The 22,107-nt window shown below is 25.7% G+C and overlaps 2 protein-coding genes and 1 long non-coding RNA gene across 3 annotated transcripts; 2 read left to right on the top strand and 1 right to left on the bottom strand.

Annotated features, from left to right (window-relative positions):
* Positions 1–980: 980 nt before the first annotated feature.
* On the top strand, positions 981–9,754 carry LOC135929176 (probable isocitrate dehydrogenase [NAD] subunit alpha, mitochondrial). Its single transcript, XM_065465708.1, has 11 exons — positions 981–1,062; positions 1,111–1,152; positions 1,190–1,273; positions 2,325–2,497; positions 2,729–2,858; positions 4,433–4,566; positions 5,150–5,252; positions 7,056–7,120; positions 7,780–7,861; positions 9,108–9,260; positions 9,429–9,754. The coding sequence occupies exons 1-11, from the start codon at positions 1,030–1,032 to the stop codon at positions 9,513–9,515; spliced, it is 1,086 nt and encodes a 361-aa protein (XP_065321780.1). The 5' UTR covers positions 981–1,029; the 3' UTR covers positions 9,516–9,754.
* Positions 9,755–13,336: 3,582 nt separating this feature from the next.
* LOC135928746 (TRAF3-interacting protein 1-like) lies at positions 13,337–14,142 on the top strand. Its single transcript, XM_065465201.1, has 4 exons — positions 13,337–13,406; positions 13,471–13,581; positions 13,669–13,851; positions 14,051–14,142. Exons 1-4 carry the CDS (start codon positions 13,337–13,339, stop codon positions 14,140–14,142), a joined length of 456 nt encoding a protein of 151 aa, XP_065321273.1.
* Positions 14,143–16,886: 2,744 nt separating this feature from the next.
* Positions 16,887–20,806, bottom strand: LOC135928397 (uncharacterized). The gene is made up of 4 exons (XR_010572317.1): positions 20,573–20,806; positions 18,687–18,748; positions 17,623–17,738; positions 16,887–17,302 (listed from the first exon to the last, which is right to left on the bottom strand). It is a non-coding gene; the product is annotated as an uncharacterized LOC135928397 (long non-coding RNA).
* Between the last annotated feature and the right edge of the window lie 1,301 nt (positions 20,807–22,107).

Genomic DNA, 22,107 nt, shown 5'->3' with positions numbered 1-22,107 from the left:
ATAAATTCTCTTTAAATTGTTATTTCTAAAAAGAATTTTATTTCGCCTTCCATTTCTAATATATGATTTCCATATCATATTCTTAAAAACTTTTTTATCATTGTTTAACTATCACCTTGCTTCTCTTAATAATAATTGTTTGAAATTTCTTTATTTTCACAATTTGACCTGTACACGCATATGTATTTTTGGGATAAGATGAAGAATAGATGATATGTTTCTGTTTTTTTAAGAAACGATAAAAAACTTTAAGACACATGATGTGAGGGCTAAGAGGTATTCCGTAAATTTCTGTGGGCCATTGATTTTAGGGAAGTTACATAGGTAGAAGAATTTGTTCCATTTCACTGCAGTATTTCTGCTCTCCAATATTTTATTGAAGAGGACAAATAGGAAGGAAGATATTGTCATAGGTGCTATTTTTAGATATTCTGCTGTGATATTATCCAGAGCTTTGTTTTTCCGTAACCATATAAAATCTTTGAGACACAGGATGTGAGAGATGCGGATCGGTACATAATTCATCGCTGACTTGCTTTTATTCATTCAATGGATTTTTCAGGCTTTATTTCAAAAATTGCTGTAAACAGAATAGTTAATTTAAATTTATGAGGATAACTCTAAATTCTTGATATGAACTTTCCCAATTATTGATAGTAATATTCAAAAAACTTAGAATCAGCGACCACCCACCCTTAAAGTAATTAAATATATTTTGTAGTTCTCGGCTATAGGTTGTTTTGTTTACCTGCCCATAAATGTGTGAAGGGCTCCTTATTTTTCTCCCCTCTAAATTAATTATCCAGTTTGATGGACTTGAGGAAAACCTAGCGTAGCACTGTTGTGTCCACAACCAGAGGGCGAAAATGCTTTTATCACGTTATCACGTATTTTGTAAAAAGTTAGCGACTACTCATGCAATAGTTCGAAAAATGTTATTTAAACGTTTGAAGATTTGTTAAAAATTATTTTCGGTTGTGCGCTCAAATTGGCATGCCCAACAGATGCTTTTATAATATTTAAAAAAAAATGATCTTTCGAACTTTAGTTAAAAAATCATCGGTAAACTAATTTAATATATTTTTATAAATATTATAATATATTAAATAGTTGGAAAGCTATTTATTGTTATCTAGGAAGTGTTCCAATAAAGTAATAATATTTTATATAATATACCTATTATAAATAGGCTCAAACTGTAACTTTAATACCAGGCAATGGTATTGGACCAGAAATTGCGGATGCTGTTAAAAAGATATTTGCAGTATCTGAAGTAATGACATGAGTTTAAGCAAAATTGTATATTATATATAGATTATAGTAACTTTTTTAATATAATAAAATAATTATATTTGATTAGCCAGCCAAAGGGGGTCACCTTTTTAACTATCAAAATATCCATCTACCTTTAAAATTTTTATATCAACTATAAACAATAATCTAATAAAATAAAATTAATATATAATTTGAGTTTTTTACTTTTTGAAAAAACCAAAATTATTTTTATAAAAATGTAACTAAGTTGATGGCCTATAAAAAAAAGAGTGCTGATAGATTTATGGAGAAAGGCCATTTAAAAGCTCCCCCCCCCCTTGGGAAAATCCTGGTTATGCCTATGATAAATATTTTATAAACATTAGAAGTCAGCACAGCCTGCCTATAAGTGAGACCTAAGAAAGATTTTTAGTGTGCTGGACAAATGGTTTAAATTTTTTTTATGGCTGATCTAAAGTTTTAAATGGTTTTAAAGCTGTTAATTAAACAAAGTGCTGGTTTCTTTGATAAAAATTAATTATCACAGCCAAATCAGACAACATATATGAAATATATTTTATGGGCTGATTAAAATTATTTTGACTTGAGTTAAAAAAAGTTTAGGGTAGGCTGCATCAACTTATAGATAAAATAATTCTCAAATGACTACCTTTTATCATAACCATTTCTGTCAAGATATACCAACGACTCAACCAAGGTTGGACCCTCTTTTATTATCTATCAAAAAATATCCACCACATTTCTCTACCTCATATAATATATGAATATTATATTAATTATAAACAATAATTTAAAATAAAAATTAATATTTTAAAATAATGGTTATAATTTAAATTTTTTTTAAAAAAAACTAAAATCATATTTGTAAAAATATAACTGGTCAAAGGCATTCAAAAAAGACTATTATGATTTTACTCTGCAATCATCGTTAGCCCGAATTTACAGTTAAGTATGCAAAAATTAATATGCCACAAATTTATGCTAACTGTGAATGCAGTGTGATAAAAAAGCCCCCTTTCCTAATAAATATAATAATTTCAATAATTTAGGTACCCATTCAATGGGAAAGTGTAGATGTAACCCCTGTTAAAGCCCCAGATGGAACTTCTCAGATACCGCAAGCAGTTATTGAAAGTTTTAAGAGGAACAAAGTAGGGTTGAAAGGGCCATTAGCTACACCTATTGGTACAGGACATCGTTCATTAAATTTAGCTATTAGAAAGTTCATAATATATAAATTATATATTATCTTACAAGTAGAATTTTGATTGTTTTGTCCTACTTCTTTTTGTTCTATTTTTGAATTATATTGCCTTTATTCAAACCCTTATAATTAACAAAATATTTTATTGATATAATAAGAGGAAATAAAGTAATTGTTTAACTTTTAAACTTTTGAAATTCACTGATTACAGCTCAATACAAATTTCAATTAATTACAAAAATAATTTAGAACCTTTTCATTATATGCCAATGTGAGGCCATGCAAATCACTCGAAGGGTACAAAACCTTATACAACGACGTTGATTTAATCATTATAAGAGAGAATACGGAAGGTGAATACAGTGGAATCGAACATATTGTAAATATTAAACTTAGATAATTTATATTAATCGTTTAATATTATTTTAAATATGGAATTAAGTTTATAGTCTGAGGTTATGACCACTTCACCTTACCAAAGATTACTTATATCAACTATAAAATTTAATTTTATATCATGATTTTGATTGCAAATCAATTAAATTTTATGCTTAAATTTAATTTATAAATATCGCCTAAATGGTATACTGAGACATAACCATAGTCCAATTGCCCCTTTATAAAAATATTGCTGAGTTTTATACCAGACCATACAAACTTATAGAGGAATCCACTCCATTTCAAATTAAAGAACAATTCTTATGTAATTTTATTTAACTCAGTGACAAAGCGTGGAGCTTTGGAGCCATTAATTATTTTTTTTTTGCAAAATCATATAAAATATCAAAATACTACGATATTGAGTAAAATGCTCTAGTCATTAAATCAAAAAGATATTGTTAGATTAAAATGATTTTTTACAATTCAAATTAATGTTAGATTGGATAGTCGATTATGACTCATCATGTTTACACACTTTTTATAAAAATTCACTGCAATTATGGTTGTTGGAGGTTTGGATGACCAGTTTTGATTTTTTTTCTTTAAATTGTAATGGTTATGTCGGTCTTCCTATTTCTTTTTATCAATTTCTATACATAATAATTTTTTGAATTAAAAATAAATTTTACATGAGTGAATTCTTTAAAAAAAGTTTTTTTTCTAAATTTACTACAAAATTTTTATTTATCATTTATTTCCCCTAGGGTTGCTAAGAGGCCCAATTTTTATAAAAACCTATAAATCTCATAGTCATAGATGGCAGAAAGATTTGGAACTATATTTGACAAATCTTGAGGCTCACATAATATTATCTATAAAATCTTAATCGGGTCATTTTTAAAAATGGACACAAATTAGGTTTTTTGACACCATTAGCCTAACAATGCTTAAATCTAAAATTACACAGCACCTTGGTGGTTTTTCTGTTTATTTATAATTAAGAAACAATTCTTAATTTGGTTCCACATTGTATATTTTTTATAAATAGCCTGAGAATGAAATGATATCTTCTTTTTTAAACCTAATAAAAATATTGTATTATTTTTTTTTATAAAAATCTTAACTAACCTATGTCTTTTCTTTAATTAACCCTAACCTATATCTATTTAACCTTTTTCCTACCTCTTACTTCAAATACTTGTTTAATTTTAAATACAAAAAAAATCTCCTTCGATTGAACTTGAGTTGAGCTATTACCCAATCCCTGGCATTGGTTAAAATTTACTATCAGTTGATACCGACCGTTAATGTGAGTACGGGCTTTGCAAGATATTATTGAATTATGATTACATTTTTTTTAAATAGTGATTATTTTTTTTCTAAACTAGAATAGTTCATTTGCTATTTATATGTTTAATATCTATTTTATTGATATATTTTTTGGGTTATTCCTTTTTCCTTGTAAAACGTTTTTTTCGAGAATTGTATTATTAAAAATTGGATCAGCTGCTATTTGATTAGCCGAACAACCAAAATAAACCCTTTTTACGCATTCACTATTTTATTTTGTAGATTGTCGACGGGGTCGTTCAAAGTATAAAGCTCATAACTGAAGTGGCATCGACGCGCATCGCGGATTTCGCTTTCAAATACGCTCGGGAAAACAAACGCAAAAGAGTTAGTGCTGTTCACAAGGCCAATATCATGTTCATATATTTTTATGTACCAATATTTGCACTTTTTTTTAAAAAAAACAATAGTTGAACAAAATTGAACTAGATTTATTTTAAAATAAAGTAGTTATATCAAATCGACCATAAGATTTCCTTTCATTAAATCACCTATGTAATTCATTAGGTGTGCCTAATAATAGACGACTTTTTAGTTTTCCCTTACAAACAATTTACATTAAAATTTTATTTAAACTTTTTTTTTTAAAATGGCTTGTCACCAGTTGATTTGTATTAATCGACGCTTAAAATATATTTTAATGAATGAATTGTCAGTCTAGGGAAGTATTACATGTCACTGGGTGTTCCATCAGATGGCATTAGATTATATCTTATTTTCCAAAATTATATCTTTTTAAAAATTACTTGTCTTTGAACGATACTCTGTTATAGTTAACTATGGTATCGGTATCGGGTAAAAAATATCCAGTCATCTGGTTTTTACTTATTGAAACCTCGTAAATGTTTTACGAATAATGTCGATGATTTCTTGTCAAATTATCAAAATATTATTGATTATAGATAACCTTTCAAATGTGATTTTAATAATTGATTCCAGGAAGAAATCCGACGGACTTTTCTTGCATTGCTGTAGGCTCGCCGCCGAAAGGAACAAAGACATTGATTTTGAAGAGATGTTCTTGGATACGGCTTGCCTAAAGGTTATTACACAATATTTTAAATAACATGAATTTTTTTTTTTATGGAGAGAGAAGAGGTGGACAACTATTAAACCGGTTTCATACATAACCTACACAAATTTTTTTGTGAGAGAATTTAGTAAACGTGGAAGATCAAGCATACAAAGGCCTCGATAGTTTGTAATAAAAAACTTTCTGGTCCTAGTTTATAAATGTCTACATTTTATACCCCCCCCCCCCCCCTCAGATTTTAGAAAATTGAGCCCTGCCTGCAAGTCACTAATGTTCGTAAAAGATCTAATATTACTCGCTCCTTATCAAATTATATATAATTTATCACCTGGGTCTGAAAATTTTATTTCGACTTGTTTACCAAAAAATGTCTCATGAATAAACAAGAAAATTTGAACATTCATTTAAATTCATTTATCCCATCAGGACTTCTCGGAACCGTTTTAAATATTAAAATATGAAAGTAACGTGGAATTAAATATATTTTTTTATTCAAAACCTAATTCTTCTTAAAAGGGCTGAGCAGTATCGCGGATACTCATATATAAGATACAGGATACCATTTTTTTTGAATATTTTCTAAAGTATTTTATATCCTATTCTTGATCAATTTAAATGTCAAAAATTTTACAGATACTTTTTTAAATTTATTTCAATATAAATTAATAACTTAATATCCAAGTTTTTATTTGTATAATTGGCCCAATTTCTTTTTTTGCTTATTGGCTTTACTAAACGAAGAATTACTGGTTATTATATAATATACGTAGAACAAGATATATATATATATATGAAGAATTAGATATGATAGAAAAATAACATTACATACACAATCAATATCAAAAAGGAGAAAGGTCCAATCAAAAAAAAAGGGAAATTTTCGATCGAAAAGGAAAACTCCCATATCCAAAAACGAATAATTATTTTTGTATATATTTTTTTAAAAAAATTCTAAATTTTTTTTGTCAGTCTAGTCCTGGAATTTTTATGATCTTTTCTCTGTATTATTTAATTATTCTTTTTCCCTTTTTTTCATCTGTATCTTATTTGCGATTGCGGAAAATAAGTTGATCTAAAATCAATGAACTTCAATACTAAAATGATAAGTAAATTATTATATATAATGTATATAATTTAGACACATGCAGGTACACTTGAACCGGAGCTGGCCAAAAATTATTTTCAAAAGAAAAATATGTACCATCCTTAAAAATAACAAATAATTTTTTATTAAATAGCCTGAGCCAGAAATTGCTAAAATAGGAAAAAATGATAGAAAATTAAAATTAACCAACAAAGAAAAATAAAATTTCAAGGATTAGGGATTGAATGACATTTTTTTTAAAATAAAAATTACAAAAAATAAATAACGATTTTCCTTTTTATTTCCATTTTATTTTGATTGAAATTTTCTTATGGTTGATGAATTTTTTTTAACTTTTTTGTGGGAAACCCTATAATGACAAATTTTTATTATTAGATTAGCAGTTAGCACTAAATTGATAATTCTTTCTATTCGATTATGAATATTATTGATTTTCCTAAATTTTAGAATAATCAGATTCGGGAAATGAAAGAGTAATAAAATAATCATGTTTCAAATTTACATTATAAGGTAGCCATATTTAAAAAAAAAGCAAAGAAGAAATAATTATATTTCAAGGACCACGTATAATTTATTATCCGTTCTGTACAACCCCTCTCCCCCAAATTTTGTTGTTTACAACGATAAATATTTTAGATCATCATGGATAAAAAAAACGATTTTTTTCATTTGCTAAATATTATTTAATTTTTTTTTTATAATAAAAGTTGGTATCAAATCCTGCCAGGTTCGATGTTTTAGTCATGCCAAATTTATACGGCGACATACTTAGGTTCGACAATTTATGTTTTATATATTTAAAAAAAGATTATTTAACTTAACAACATCACATATATCAAGGTAATGGATCATTATTGAAGTGTTTTATGTTCTTTATAAAAATATGCATAATATTTATGAAATTTCTGAGCTTTTAATTTCTCTCTCTAAATGAAAAATAAATAAATATTTGTAACTGTTTATAAATTCTTCGTTCTTAAAATTTTTGTTGATAGCTAATTATTTAAATGTTTTTCTTAAATCAATAAAATATTGGGATAATTAATCAATTGGGCAAAATCTTTCAATTTTACATTTGACCGATTTTTTAAATTGAAGAAATCTGAAATAGTCCACATATTCTAGCGTGTATAGAGTATTTACCCACAGGGTGAATTTCAAAATAATTTTGTTTTAAAATTTTAAACTTACTCATAATTTAGATTAAATTATATATAGATTTATAAATAAAAAAAAATACAAAAATAATTTGTAAGGCATTTTACATATTTTTAAAAATACATTCCCGGTCAAATTAGATTATTCAAATTTTATAAAATCGCCCTCAGTTAAATAATAATCTTGAAATTCTTATATCCCCACTAATTCCATATCCCAATTCAACATTATACATTATATATTTTCCTTTTTTAATTTTTTAAAATTTACTAGTGATATGGGGGCTGGATTGATTGGTGGACTAGGACTCACTCCCAGCGCAAATATAGGAGACAAAGGGGCCGTTTTCGAAGCTGTAACTATTAATTAAATTTTTTTTTAAAATTTTGGGCCATGCTAGGGTAATTAACCATAAATTTTTTTTAGCATAGATTAATGTTAATTTTCAACTTTTTTTTGTCACTGGCAAAATTTATATATCCCTTCCCAGTAAAATTGATTTTTTTTGGCATGCCTCGTGGAACGACAAGCCAGTTAAGCCTGCGCTGAGTTTTTTTGTTTTAAGAAAGGTATAACATATAAAATCTTGTTGCTTTATATCATAGGAGTTTAGCAAATCTTTAAAGCTCGTTTTTTAAAAAATTTTGAAAGTGATTTATGCCGGAATGGTATTTCAACATGTAGAGAGTATTTACCCTGTGAATGCATCAGACAATTTTACTGAGAACTTTTAAACCAACTTTAAATTTATATTAATTTTAATACTGAGAAGGATTGGGATAGAAGCAATAGATGATGTCAGAATAAATAAATTGAGATGAATTGGACATGTTGAACGGAAAGCAAGGATGATTTGTTGATAGTTGTGTTGTTAAACGGCTCATTTTGAGCCGATTTTTAAAAAGGGCTAACTCAATATTTTATCCAGAAAAAATATTACGCAAGTCTGAAGATTCTGCTCATAGAATGAACATAGTCTTGACATATATTATCGAAATCTCGAAGCTTAGGCAATATTTTTCTGGCTAAAATACGGCTCAAAACGAGCCGTTTAACAACACTAGTTTATTGATGCCTTTGGTTGGAAGGGAACAATTCCCAGAGTGCGACCAAAGACAATCAGGATAAAAGTGGTAAATAATGACATGTAAACGCTGGATTTGACCCAGGTCGATACCCAGGACCTTGGAAAATGAAGAAAGGTGATTAGAATAAAGAATGTCACGTGTAAATCTGGAAAAGGACCACTAAACAACGAAGAAAAAGATATCGATGTTTTAAAATACAAATTAAAAAAAAAATTTATGAGCGAAATTGTTTGAGATTTCTGGTAACTGGCAAAATCAGATCTTTCAAAATTAAAACAAAACACGATCTAGATGATCTAGCTTTTAAATTTTCTAAAATTCGGATCTATGAAATGCGACCCTGAATATTATTCAGTTGCATTAGTATATAAAATGTATGCTTTTTTGGTGTTATTATTTATCTGTATTTGCGGAATTGCCAAACTTCATATAATTATATTTATTTTAAGTTCTTAGAGGGGCTTTATTTACTAATAGAAGGAAACAAACATTGATTTTTATTTAAACAATAAGGTTCACGGTACGGCTCCTGATATAGCGGGCCAAGACAAAGCTAACCCAACAGCCTTATTACTTAGTGGCGTCATGATGCTCAAGTACTTAGGGTTTCCCGTTCACGCAAGTAATATTCAAACCGCTTGTTTCGAGACTATCAAAGACGGAAAAGTACTTTTCATTTAATTTTTTTTGAAATTATTGCGATATTCATATTTGATTAAAGAGAGGAGTAAAAGAATTCGTTAATATCAATATGGATATAAATTTTAGAAAAAAAATTATTTAAGAAATATACTTAATTGATAAAATTATATATATATGTTTTTACCACCTCAGTGCCGCACTATAGATTTAGGCGGCAATTCTAAATGTTCCGAATTCACTGACGAAATATGCCGAAAATTGCAAAATCTTATGAAATAATTTATCTTATTATTTTTAAATAGGAACAAAAAAAATTTTTTTTATACAATTTGTTTGCTGTTAATATCATATATTTGTGTGTTTAAGTTTTTAAAATAAATGTAATTGATGTATATAAATTATTGCAATAATTTACATATTGTGATGCGCTTTGTTTTGAGTATAATATTATACATATATAAGCATAATATATTATATATTTAGTGAGTACTCTTAAATCTAAACAATTATCTACTACTTATTTATTATAAATATTGATTTATTTATATAATATACTCATTATTTAATATTATAAATTTGTATATAAAAGATTACGGCAATAATAGACAAACTTTATAATTATCTCATACGACCCTTAATTTCAACTTAAAAGATTAAAATATTTTTTTGATCTGATAGAAGTTTATTATCAATACAATAACTCAGCATTTCGTTTTTTTTAGAAATTATTCTTCAATAGCCGAAAATTTCAATAATTAAAAAAGAATATTTTATATAAAAAAGTATATATAATTGGATTTTATATAAAAATATTTGTTTATATGCGAGACTATTTAAAGAAATTTCAAATAAAATATTTATTTGTTGGGGTTTATATTATATTTATATTCCAAGTTACAAATAGCTTTTTATTTATTTATTAACGTTCAAAAAGAGGCCCCAATTTAAACTATCAAAATATAAAAAACCTATATTTATATAATGTTAAAAAAAGCATGGGTTCTTTAATTATCAAAGTTGCAAGGATGTTTTTTGTCATTATATTTAAAAAACTATCTAGTTTTTTTGGAAATCTTCGTAGATTTTATGATTATATTAAGAGTTTGGGACAGGTATCTGGATAGTCTTGCTAAATGACTAGATTTGAGACGATTTTTAAAAACGCTAAACTTGATATTTTAACCAGAAAAATATTGTCTGATTTCGCCAATAGATGCTTAAACCTTTGTGCCATATGAGGAATATCTTGAGGCTTTAGTAATATTTTTATGGATAAAATATTGCGCTAGCTTTAAATATCGGCTCAAAACGAGCCGTTTAATAATCACACACCCGGAGTCCTTGGAACCGGGATAAATCAAGGATCAGAAACCCTCATTTAATTTTTATAGGAATCAGAGCCGATTTTTAAGATTATAAAATTTCTAAGAGTCAGCTTCAGAGCTGATTCAAATAGAAGTTAAAATGCTGTGTGATTCATTTTAGAAGAATTATTTGCTAAAAAAAAATTTGCTTTGACAGAATTTGGAATTAGAGATTAGGATTTTGTTCCTGCCAACTCCGTCCTAAAACGCGTTCCTAAATAAAAATCAAATTTTACTTATTTTTTATTCATATAACCATTTTTGTTCAGTTTCATGTTCCCACTTTGAGCCGCATCAAATTTAAGGAGACCCAGAATCCACGTTTCATTATAGCATACTTTTTTAAAAATACCTGAAGCCAGAATCTTTTTCGTCCAAGTTCTAAATTTTTGTTTTATTTTTTTAAATATCGAAGATGTAAAAACTAGGTTTCAGAATTCTTAGAACATTACCAAGTTACAAGATGACCCCCCCCCCCTCCTCCCCATCTATGACAACTGAATCAAATAGAAAATCAAAGTTAGATGCCCTCCTTTTACATTTATTAACTCCATTCCTCTTATATTTTAATAGCCATGCCATCTTAGATATAAACAACCACCTTCAATTTCAGTAGCTATTTCTTTCATACCCCTCCCTTATCCCAATCATGTTATAAATATGATATGAGTATCTATTTTAACAATAAAACATCGTTACAACTAAATAAATGCCTATAAGAAATATTCTAAGAAATCATTTTCCCTTTTATTGTTCAAACTTTTCCACTGTTTAAAGCATTTTTTTTAACTAATAAGTAATCCTATATATGTTGAAAGAAAACTCTTAAGCATTATTTCTGGAATAATTATAATCATTAAAATATTTAAATATATTGTATCCTCATTAGCGTATGACACTGTTTCAATGATTTTAATTAGAATTATTAAAATAAAAATAATTTTAGTGTATTAAAATGAAACTTGCATTCCCCGATCCCAGGAAGACATATTTTTAGATGGAGTGGACCGGGCCGGGCAAAACTTTATTAAATAAATATGGGGCCGAGCCGGGCTTGAAAAATTAGGCCCGATGCAGATCACTAATTCATATATCAAGTGTTCCCCTATTTCTTTTTAATGATAAACCCAGTATTCTTTTCTTAATATATATTTTGGGACGGATTTCAGTCAGAATTTTTTAAATAAAGCTTATATACTCTTCTTAGATCTAGGATTTTAATTGATGCCTATTTCAATAAGATTTAATCATGGATAATATAAACAATTAACTTATAATAGTTTTAATTTGTTATGACTGAGAACCGTGAGATTATAGTGGGTTACATCGTTAGTCTTACACCCCCTCCCCCGTCCATTGTTAAATTTTATATTAACTTTACCCTTCAAAGTGCACCTTCTAGGGGGAGTAGTTGGGCCGCCCTCAATGTGAAATACTCAAAACAATTTGTACTTTATATATTATCTATTCCTTTTTTTTGCAAATTTTCAATTTTCCAACTCCAATATAATTTAAAATGAGAATAATAATATTATTTATTTGTTGACCAAGACAATTTTATTATCATTTTTGGATTAATAGTATTTATAAGTATATCATTTATCAAGATTTATGCAGTATATAACCTAAAGTTTTGTTCTTTAAATTATTCCCGCGTTTATTTTTAAGGTCCCGGATAATTGATCTTGATATTTTTAGCAAAATAAATATTTGAGACAATATTTTATAACACAATTTCTTGTATTTTTTTTTATAATCCATAAATATAATTTTTTAATAAAATTTATGATTAATAATTTTTTAAAAAATATTTAATTAGATGAGGTGTTACGTACGTAATAGCTCCATGCTGAAAAATTATCTTATATTTGGTTCAAATAAAATATTTGGACTTGAGTCAAGACCTTAGGGTTAATTTTTTAAAAATTATTCAAAAAATTTGTCTTCTCATTTGTCTAAATTTTAGCAAAAAAATACTTCTATATTGGGGTATTATTTCAAAAAATGAGCTTAAATGTCATAGTAATTTTTCAAGGGATAGATTTTATAAATCGTTAGGAATCTCGCTTATATCTCTTTTAAAAATTTTAAAATTATTACCGAAAATAATATAAATATATGTAAAGGAAGTAAATACTTGTATTTAAATTAAGTTTTTTAAATAAAAATTGCTAAAAATGGAGAAAATATTATCATTGTTCCTAAAGTATGGAACAACTATTTGGAATACCGATGATATTTCTCTCATTATAGCGATGTTTTAAAATAAATTTAATTTAAACACAAGTGATTCCTTCCCTAGAATCTATTAATTAAATTTACTTATAAAAATTTTTCTAAGAGATCTAAGCCAATTTGTAATTTTGTTTTTAGCGATTTAGATCGAGAACCTTTTTCTATTTACCGATAGTTTCATGTAGCATGAGTATAACACCTTTAATTATGGGCCATCCTTTAAGTCAAACATGTTCCCTTAGCTCCGCTTTATATATCTGTTATTTATTTGGGTCTAATTTTGCTAGGAGAACGAAGAAATGTTTCTAACACAGCATTTTCTTTTACGGATTACTTATTATATTCTACGATATAAAATAAATTAACTTAATTACAAATTAAAAAAAATTTACAAATAAATCAAAATTATTATAAGTTATAGAAAAATCAATTCTATTTTTCTCATGTTATTATTGTATAGCGGATTATAAACATTATTGTTTTCTTTCTAAGTTTTAACTAATGGCTGCTGTAAACTTCCCACAACTAGACAGTTGGGATATGATAATTAAAAGGACTCACGTAACTTTAGGTAAAATAGATATATATTTTAAAAAAATAAATAAGTATTTGAATTTCAATAAACAATTTGCCAGGAAAAATCATAAAAAAGCCTCCATTAAAACCTGAATTATTACAGAAACCACCTTTCCGTTTCCTCTTCGACATAATTCATGAAGTTATAACTACTACTGGATTCATGCAAGGTAAGAATTAAATACTTTAACATATAATATTTTGTAGTAAATAACAGAAAATAATTATTTCTAACATATTTTCTCTACATTTCTTAGGGTTATACACGGATAAAGAATTAACCCACGGTTACTATCAGGATCTACCTACAAAGTCTTTATTCTTGGAAAAAGCGTTAATTTGTGTTATATTCACCAAGGGACAAACCCTCAGAGTGAATCCGCTAAAAATTTTATGCGGGTTAGAACCGGAAAGAACCAATGCTTTCCTACAAGCCCTAGGTTAGATTGAAATAAATTCGATAAATCAGTGTGTAACAATGATTCTTACCTGCTCCGTGGGTCATAGTGAGATAACTTCAATAAAAAAATTTCACATTTATATTTTTCCCTACATATTATATGAGGATTAACATATTCCCTCATCCCCCATGACGCCATAAATTTAAATTATATATTTTTATGAATTGAAAAATTTTAGGTATATGTCTATTAGAAGGCTACGATAGTACTACGGCTGTGCAAAGGGTTTTGTCGGGGGAGAGACCATATTTATATAATCCAGTTATATAATATTGATTATAAAATGCAATATACTCATTAATGGATATTATAAATTTGTATATAAGATTATTCCAATAATAGATTAACTTTATAATTATCTCATATGGGCTTTAATTACCACTTAAATAGATTAAAATATTTATTTGATATAATAGAAGAATATCACAGCTCAGCCTTCAGTTTCTTCAATAAATTATTCTACAATGGCCGAAATTAATATTTATTAAAAAAATGATATTTTAAAAAAATTTATATAATTGAATTTTACATAGGAATATTGTTAATATGCGAGACTATTTAAAGAAATTTCAAATAAAATATTAATGCTGAGATTTGTACTATATTTAGATTCATAATTAGCAAAAAAAAATGTTTTTTTACTTCTTGATTGACACCCCCCCCCCCCCCTCAGTCAGAAAGGCAGAAAGATTACTAAGGCCTCAATTTGAACCCTAATTTGAACTCTATAAATGTATAAAACATGATCCGAACTCGTATTTCAATTTTTTTTAGAATTTAAAAGTATCTGGGCCAAATATTTTGAAACCGAATATTTTAAATCTCCATTATGATCTATAAAAATTAAAAAAAAATTTTTTTTTAAATTCATGAACGTAAAATTATTTCTTAAAAATTATCCGGGGCGCGTCTCGAAATATAAAACCTGGAACCTGGGCCAGTCTAGAGCGAAATTTTTTTAAAAAAAAATCCGGGACTGGACGGGTTGAAAATTTTTAAAAATAAAAAAATTCAGGCCGGCCCAGAATTTTTGTTTTTTAAAATCCAGGCCGGATCGCCGGGATTAACAGGCCAGTATCTATTGGGAAATAGACCCACGAGGCCTTGAGATTTTAAAAATTCGGGGGTATTTTGGGAAGAATTTATGGGCCTCATGAAAGAAAAAAGGAATTTTTTTAAAACAAAATAATTTTTATATACTATAAATTTAAGCATTTATTAAATATTAATTTTATTCTTTGGTGGAATTATAATCACTATAAGCCCCATGGAAATAAAAATTAAATTTAAATGTTTAGCTATAAGTAGTCGAAAAATAGAACTATTTCCCTTATTTTCATTAGTTCTTAAAATGTGGATCCAATAGAAATTAAATAGGGAAGGACTTTATTCGTATTTATTATTGTTTCAAAATAAATAGCCACAAGTAACTATTTAATTAATTTATATAAATACATACATGCAATATTTATAGTTATTATAGTAAACCCAGGGTACCATTTTATTTACTTCATATCTCATTATATTAAATTTTATAAAGAAATGATAAAACACTAAAATATCAAAACAACTATATAAAAATATGTAAAAATTTATAAAATGACTAAATAAAAATATATATTAAAAGTATCGAAGGCTCTAAAAAGAGCTTAATTTTATAATGATAATGTACCTAAAAAGCAAGTATAATTGTGTTTAAAAATTTCTAATTGAAGTTTTTGTTTAAGCTTGCTTTTTAGGTACATTTTCATTATAAAAAAAAGCAAGTATAATTGTGTTTAAAAATTTCTAATTGAAGTTTTTGTTTAAGCTTGCTTTTTAGGTACATTTTCATTATAAAATTAAGCTCTTTTTAGAGCCTTCGATACTTTTAATATATATTTTTATTTAGTCATTTTATAAATTTTTACATATTTTTATATAGTTATAGTAAATAGTATTATTACATGTAAATATTTAATGGGAATAGACCGAAATGAAAATAAAAAAGCAATGACATTAATAGTATAGACTGCCGATTAATATATTTGAAGTGGCAAAAATTGAAGTGACTGGTGGCCATTTTGTGTTTGTATCTTTTGCTAAAGAACCATATGATAATTTCATAAATTTCAGGTATATTTTTATTATGTTTATATTTATAATATATATATATATATTCTAATTAAATACCAATTTATTATTTACCTTATATATTATAGTATATATGAATCAAATAAAGGTCACGACTGAATATGAAGAAAAGAATGTTAGATGTGATATCTGTTTACATTCCCTAATTGATAATTCCGCAAACGACAATAATTATACATTAATAAAAATTAAGAATTATGGTGGATTGATAATACCATCCCAAAGCGTGTCAAATTTATGCAAAATAATAGAGAGCTCATTCAGGGCTTTTGAAAAAGTAGATGAAATAACCAAAAGACATGCTGTTAAAAAAATAGAATGTCTAATATAGTCAAAAATATTAGGCACAAATATCCTTAGTGACCTGCAAGATCATATGTTTGATCAAGAGGCAGGGTTAAGTCATTATCAAATTATAGTAAGACTTATAATAAAAAGGTATATATAATATTTACTTGATTTTAATAAAAATTTATTTTCAGATACCTGCACATAAGAATGCATCATTTTGGTATTAAAGTAAATCAAAAATTACAATTAAATATCAGGCAAAAACTAAACAAGGCTGTACTTTTTCAAGGGCAATAAACCAAGTAATATAAAAATATGTTATTTAACTTAAATATTTATAGGTGAAGAACAAATTATCTGAAAATTTCTAATGACTTTATTGGTTATAATAAATTAATTTTATTAGACAATATAACATATATATATTATTTGTATTTATTATTGATTTATAAGATTAATATTTTCTTTTTGCGATACATATTAATTATAATAATACAATTATTTTATTTGATGTAAATATAACATAATATATATTATTTGTATTTTTCATGATATATATTTACATTATTGATTTTTATACTTTAGTGAATTAAATTTAAATAAAGAAATATATTTAGAAATGGATAGTTTATATTTATTAAGGAATAACATAATTATAAGCAAAAATAAAACATAAAAGACATAAATTATAAAAATACAAAAGAAATCTAGAATTGATTTCTAAAAAAAAAATATTCATGTATTTTTGAATTAATCTGGCTTCTAGGAAACCTGCATGTTATAACTTATTATTCATTATTTTGTTACTTTTAGAAGATGCTTTGGAAAATTAAAAATTGATGGTATTGCTCCCTCTCTTAATTGAACATGATTTGTAACAGATGGAATAAATGAATCTGGTGTAAAATGCTTTGAACATAATTTACTATATTTTGTTACATTGAAGTTCTCTCTCTTCACAGCATGGGTCCACTTTTATAATAATATTTTATCTTTCATAGGAAATCTGCCATATATAATTTTTACAATAGAATAATTAATTTGAGATATCATACTTATGAAAGGAAATTTTGCTTCCTCAGCAATATACTACCATTTTAAATCTATTAGTAATTAAAATATATTAAATTGAATTCTTATAAAAGATATTCATTATTAAATAATAAATTGCAAATGTTAATAAAGAGCAGAAATATTTCAAGTAAAATATTCAGTAGTGACCTTAATTTGATTCATATATACTATAATATATAAGGTAAATAATAAATTGGTGTTTAATTAGAATATATATATATATATTATAAATATAAAATAATTAAAATATACCTGAAATTTATGAAATTATCATATGCTTCTTTCGTAAAAGATACAAACACAAAATGGCCACCAGTCACTTCAATTTTTGCCACTTCAAATTTGATTTTAGCATTACGATCGGCAGTCTATAGTATTAATGTCATTGTAAAAAAGAGTACAAAAAAAAACCCAGTAAAAAAATTATTTTATATAAGATAGATTTTAAATATAAAAAATAAACTTTCTTTCATATTCATTTTAATTTTGTTTGCAAAACATTCATTCTAAGTTAAAATAAAATAGAAATTTCATAATCTATCCCAGAAACTTCTCCCTATCCCTGATTTAAAATACTGATTGCATATTATTTTTGAATGTGCACTAAGTATTAAGATATAATTAATTATTTTTTAAAAATTAATATTTTAATAAATGTAGAAAATTAAATATAAATATTAAACAATTATAATAATAATATATAATAAGAAAATAAAGTTACAAAAATATTTACGCAAGATGATGCATTTATTTTAATATAACAGAAATAGCGGTTTAATTTGCAACAGAATATGAATATATATTTTATAATATAAAATGACATAATTAAAAATTCAGGTAAATGTTTTTTTTTGTTCAGTAAAAATAAAGATGCATTAAGCATTAATTTATATAGTTTTGTTTTTTTACTAATAATTCATTCTAAAATTTTATTAAACCTTTCTATAAAACATATTTTCCTGTTTTTTTATAAACTTTTGTGTTTTCATGAATTATATGGGGTTATATTTAATTTTTCTTAAATTTTGTAATTTATGAATATATTTTTTCTTCCAAAAATATCAAAAAACTTTTACATGATATTTTAATTTATATCATTTCATATTATAAAATATATATTCATTTGTAAATTAAACCGCTATTTTTGTTAAAAAATATACAAATGAAATTTTCTTGTTACTTTAATTTTCATATTATATATCTTGTAGTTTATATTTATAGACGATTTAAATAAAATATAAAAAAATTAAATGTTGAATTTTTGCAAATAGAGAATGTTGTATTTTTAAATAATTGAGCATTCTATATCAATATACCTATAGATTCCCACCATTTATTATTCCCCATTATTTGTGACAGGCACCTCTTCCCTTCCCTACTATATAAATATAAATATAAAAGAAAATAAAAATATATAAAACGTAAACATTTTACATGAAAAATAAGTTATAACATTTCAATTTTTTATGGACAATATAACCTCGGACTCCCCTACTCTCCTTTCACTTTAATCAGCATAGTAGCCAGAATAAAGGAAAAAATTAGTAACAAAATTTTAGCCAACCATAAAATCTGAAAGCATTTATTCAGTAAATTTTATCATGTAGATATTAATTTAATCTTAGTAGACAGTATTAAGAAAAAAGAAAATTTCGAAAATTGCCCAAATAGATATCGGGCTAAAATATAAAATATAAAACACAATATCTGGTGTGCGCTAATATTTAATGCTAGACTAGTTTTTTCAATTCCTTATTCAAATATGAGAACCACCAAAAAAACTGAGTTATTAACAAAATGAAAACTATGACGTCACGCTCTAAGTGTGGAGTGAGTCAAGCTTTTGGAAACGAAAAACTTAAATATTTTATGGCTTTACTCTATTTGGTAGTTGGTTTAAAGAGGGAACAAATTAGTGATAAAAAATAAAAAATTGTCAAAATTAGCATCATGCTAGTAAGAATATAGAATTATCCGGTCTGCGCTAATATTTAGTACATTCGCAAGCCATTAAAAAAGTAACTGGGATTATGAACCAAAAAATAAGATATCACTTATTAAGCGTAAAATTATCCTATCATTAATGACTGTTTTTTCATAATGAAATTTACAAAGTAGATTTTTCAAAAAAAGAATATGACAAACTAGACAAGTTTTTTGCAAAATAATTTTTAAATTTATTTTAAAAAAACATTTAAATAATCAAATATCAAAATTATTATTTATAAAATAAAAATTATAGAAATAGTTTATTTTAAATTTTTTTAACATATTATCAATTTACTAAATTAAAAAATAATTTTTTTCTTGGGAGGCGGGGTTAAACTCTTATTTCCCATGCCTATGCCACTGATATTATCTCACCCACTTCCCCTATTAAATTTTATATCAGCCATTTTACCCTTCAGAGTGCACCTAATGCAAATTCTCGAAATTTATTTTATATTTTATATATAACTTCTGCAAATTTTCAATTATGATTGTTCTAACTCCAATATAATTTAAATTGAGAAAAATGAGTTTAAACTTATGTTATACAATAAATAAATTTCACGAGATCAAAACATATAAAATGAAATTGGTTTGGGAGTAATTTTTTTGATGAATACTATTTACAGGTATTTTCAAATTTTCTACAGTTATATCGGAGACCTGCAGATTATGTCTCAAGAAATTGTCAAACAGAATCACATGTTATTTTTAATATTACACATGTAATGTATTCATATTTAAGCACAATTTTCCAAATTAAAGATTTCCTATATTTATATTTTTATGACTAATTAAAAATCATAATTATCCATATTCTGATTCTATTGGTAAATCTATATCTTCATTATTATCATACACATGTATACAAATTAAATAAAATTTTATATTCGGTTTTGCAATTTGGTTTGACAAATGTAAGGTGACAATATAAATAAGTGCTGCACATAATTTTTAATTTTTTCATAGATATTATAATATGTAAACTCAAATCCCAAAATAATTTTAATCATCGGGTTAGGTTGGGCTGGGATAAAAAATCTGTGCTCTCTCGTAGAACAAAATTTTTTTAAATTCGGGCTGCCAAAAAGTTTCTAATTCATGTATTTATTACTACGATTGGATTCATGTAAGGTAAGAATTAAATAATTTAATATATTAACAAAACTTTAATAAATAGCAGGAAATAGTAATTTCTAACAATTTTCTTTACATTTTTCATAGTTATACTCGGATGAAGAATTGGCCCCGGATTACTACCAGCATCGAGATATAGTCTCTATTTTTGGGAAAATGATATTTGCGTTATGTTTGCCAAGAAACAAACTTTAAGCGAATTCTTTAAAAAATTTAGTCTTTATAACTGGAAAGAACCATTTTTTTCCTTCAATCGATAGGTAAGATTGAAATAAATTCGGTTAATTGCGTCGTAATAACTCTCGCCGAATCCGCATCACAGGAGAACCATGATATCTTGATCAATTAAAAATTACACGTTTATATATTGCTCTATATACAATGAGACGATTACTGAGGTTTAAAATCTTATAAAGATAAATATAATAATTAAAATTACTATATCTAGCTTGAGCCTCTGATCATTTAAACCTTAAAAATGGGTTCTAAATATTTGGACCCTTTTTTTTATCATAGAATTTAAATTTATATGTATCAATTATTTTATGTGTGGAAGAAAATTTGGAAAAATTTAAATAAGTACTAGAATTAAATGAAGAAATGTGGAACATATCCCCCCCCCCCATCCCCAATAATGATGAAAGATAAAAAATATATGATTATTTTTTTTTAGGTATATGTCTGCTAGAAAGCTACAATAGTATCAAGGCTATGCAAAGAGTTTTGTTAGGCGAGAGACCATATTTATTATATTTACATAAATATTATGCTAAATTATATTATATATTTAATAGTTACTTAAATTATATTTCTAATACTTCATTTTTATACAAAAATGATTTATTTATACAACATAGTATATTCATAAATGAATAAATTTGTGTGGGAGATTATGGCAATATTAATACTAACTTTATAATTGTCTCATATTATTATAATTATTTCATATGGGCATTCAACTAAAATGGATGAATATACTATTTGGATCTGATAGAAGATTATTAACTCAATAGCTCAGCATTTCGTTTCTTCTATAAATTATTCCTTAATAGATGAAATTAACATTAATTACAAAATGTTTAAAAAAATATATATAATTGGATTTTACATATTTAAAAAGATAGAATTATGAATAATTTAAACAATTAACAATATGGATAAATTATTTTAAGAACCTAGGGGAGACCGGGGTAAAGCGATTGACGGGGTAACAATGTTAACGCGAATAACTTTTTAACCATTGAGTATAAAGACCTTAAATTTGGTGTGAAGATGTATTTTTATATCTAATTTCTTACCTATGTTCATCTTTTAAAAAACTTACCTGGTTTTATATATTTTGTTAAAAAACTGTTTTTTACCCAAAAAATATAAAAATCATTCTCTAGTATATTTTGCTTTTAGTAAAATTTACATATCCTCAGGATTCAAAATTTGGCACACATGTTCCTTAATGTATTAGGTATAAAATAAAATTTATCTGACATCTTTAGCTATATTAGAAGTCACGCAATAACGATATTTATAATATATGTCACCTAGGGGTAAAGCTGTTATGGGTAAAACGGTTAAAATATAAAATTATTCACATTAATTTTTCATTAATTTATT

Source organism: Gordionus sp. m RMFG-2023, chromosome 4 (genome assembly GCF_954871325.1).
Source record: "Gordionus sp. m RMFG-2023 chromosome 4, tfGorSpeb1-WG-v2, whole genome shotgun sequence".
Classification (NCBI taxonomy): domain Eukaryota; kingdom Metazoa; phylum Nematomorpha; class Gordioida; order Chordodea; family Parachordodidae; genus Gordionus; species Gordionus sp. m RMFG-2023.
The sequence above is the reverse complement of the archived record's forward strand: the minus strand, read 5'-3'. Positions and strand labels throughout refer to the sequence as shown.

Bases quoted from the DNA above. Each gene is read 5' to 3' on its own strand.
- LOC135928746 (XM_065465201.1), top strand. From the start codon at position 13,337: ATGGCTGCTGTAAACTTCCCACAACTAGACAGTTGGGATATGATAATT. The intron at 13,582-13,668 runs GTAAGAATTAAA...TACATTTCTTAG, and splicing joins TACTACTGGATTCATGCAAG to GGTTATACACGGATAAAGAA. The intron at 13,852-14,050 runs GTTAGATTGAAA...GAAAAATTTTAG, and splicing joins TGCTTTCCTACAAGCCCTAG to GTATATGTCTATTAGAAGGC.
- LOC135929176 (XM_065465708.1), top strand. From the start codon at position 1,030: ATGATCTTTCGAACTTTAGTTAAAAAATCATCG. The intron at 1,274-2,324 runs GTAATGACATGA...TCAATAATTTAG, and splicing joins AGATATTTGCAGTATCTGAA to GTACCCATTCAATGGGAAAG. The intron at 9,261-9,428 runs GTACTTTTCATT...TTACCACCTCAG, and splicing joins AGACTATCAAAGACGGAAAA to TGCCGCACTATAGATTTAGG.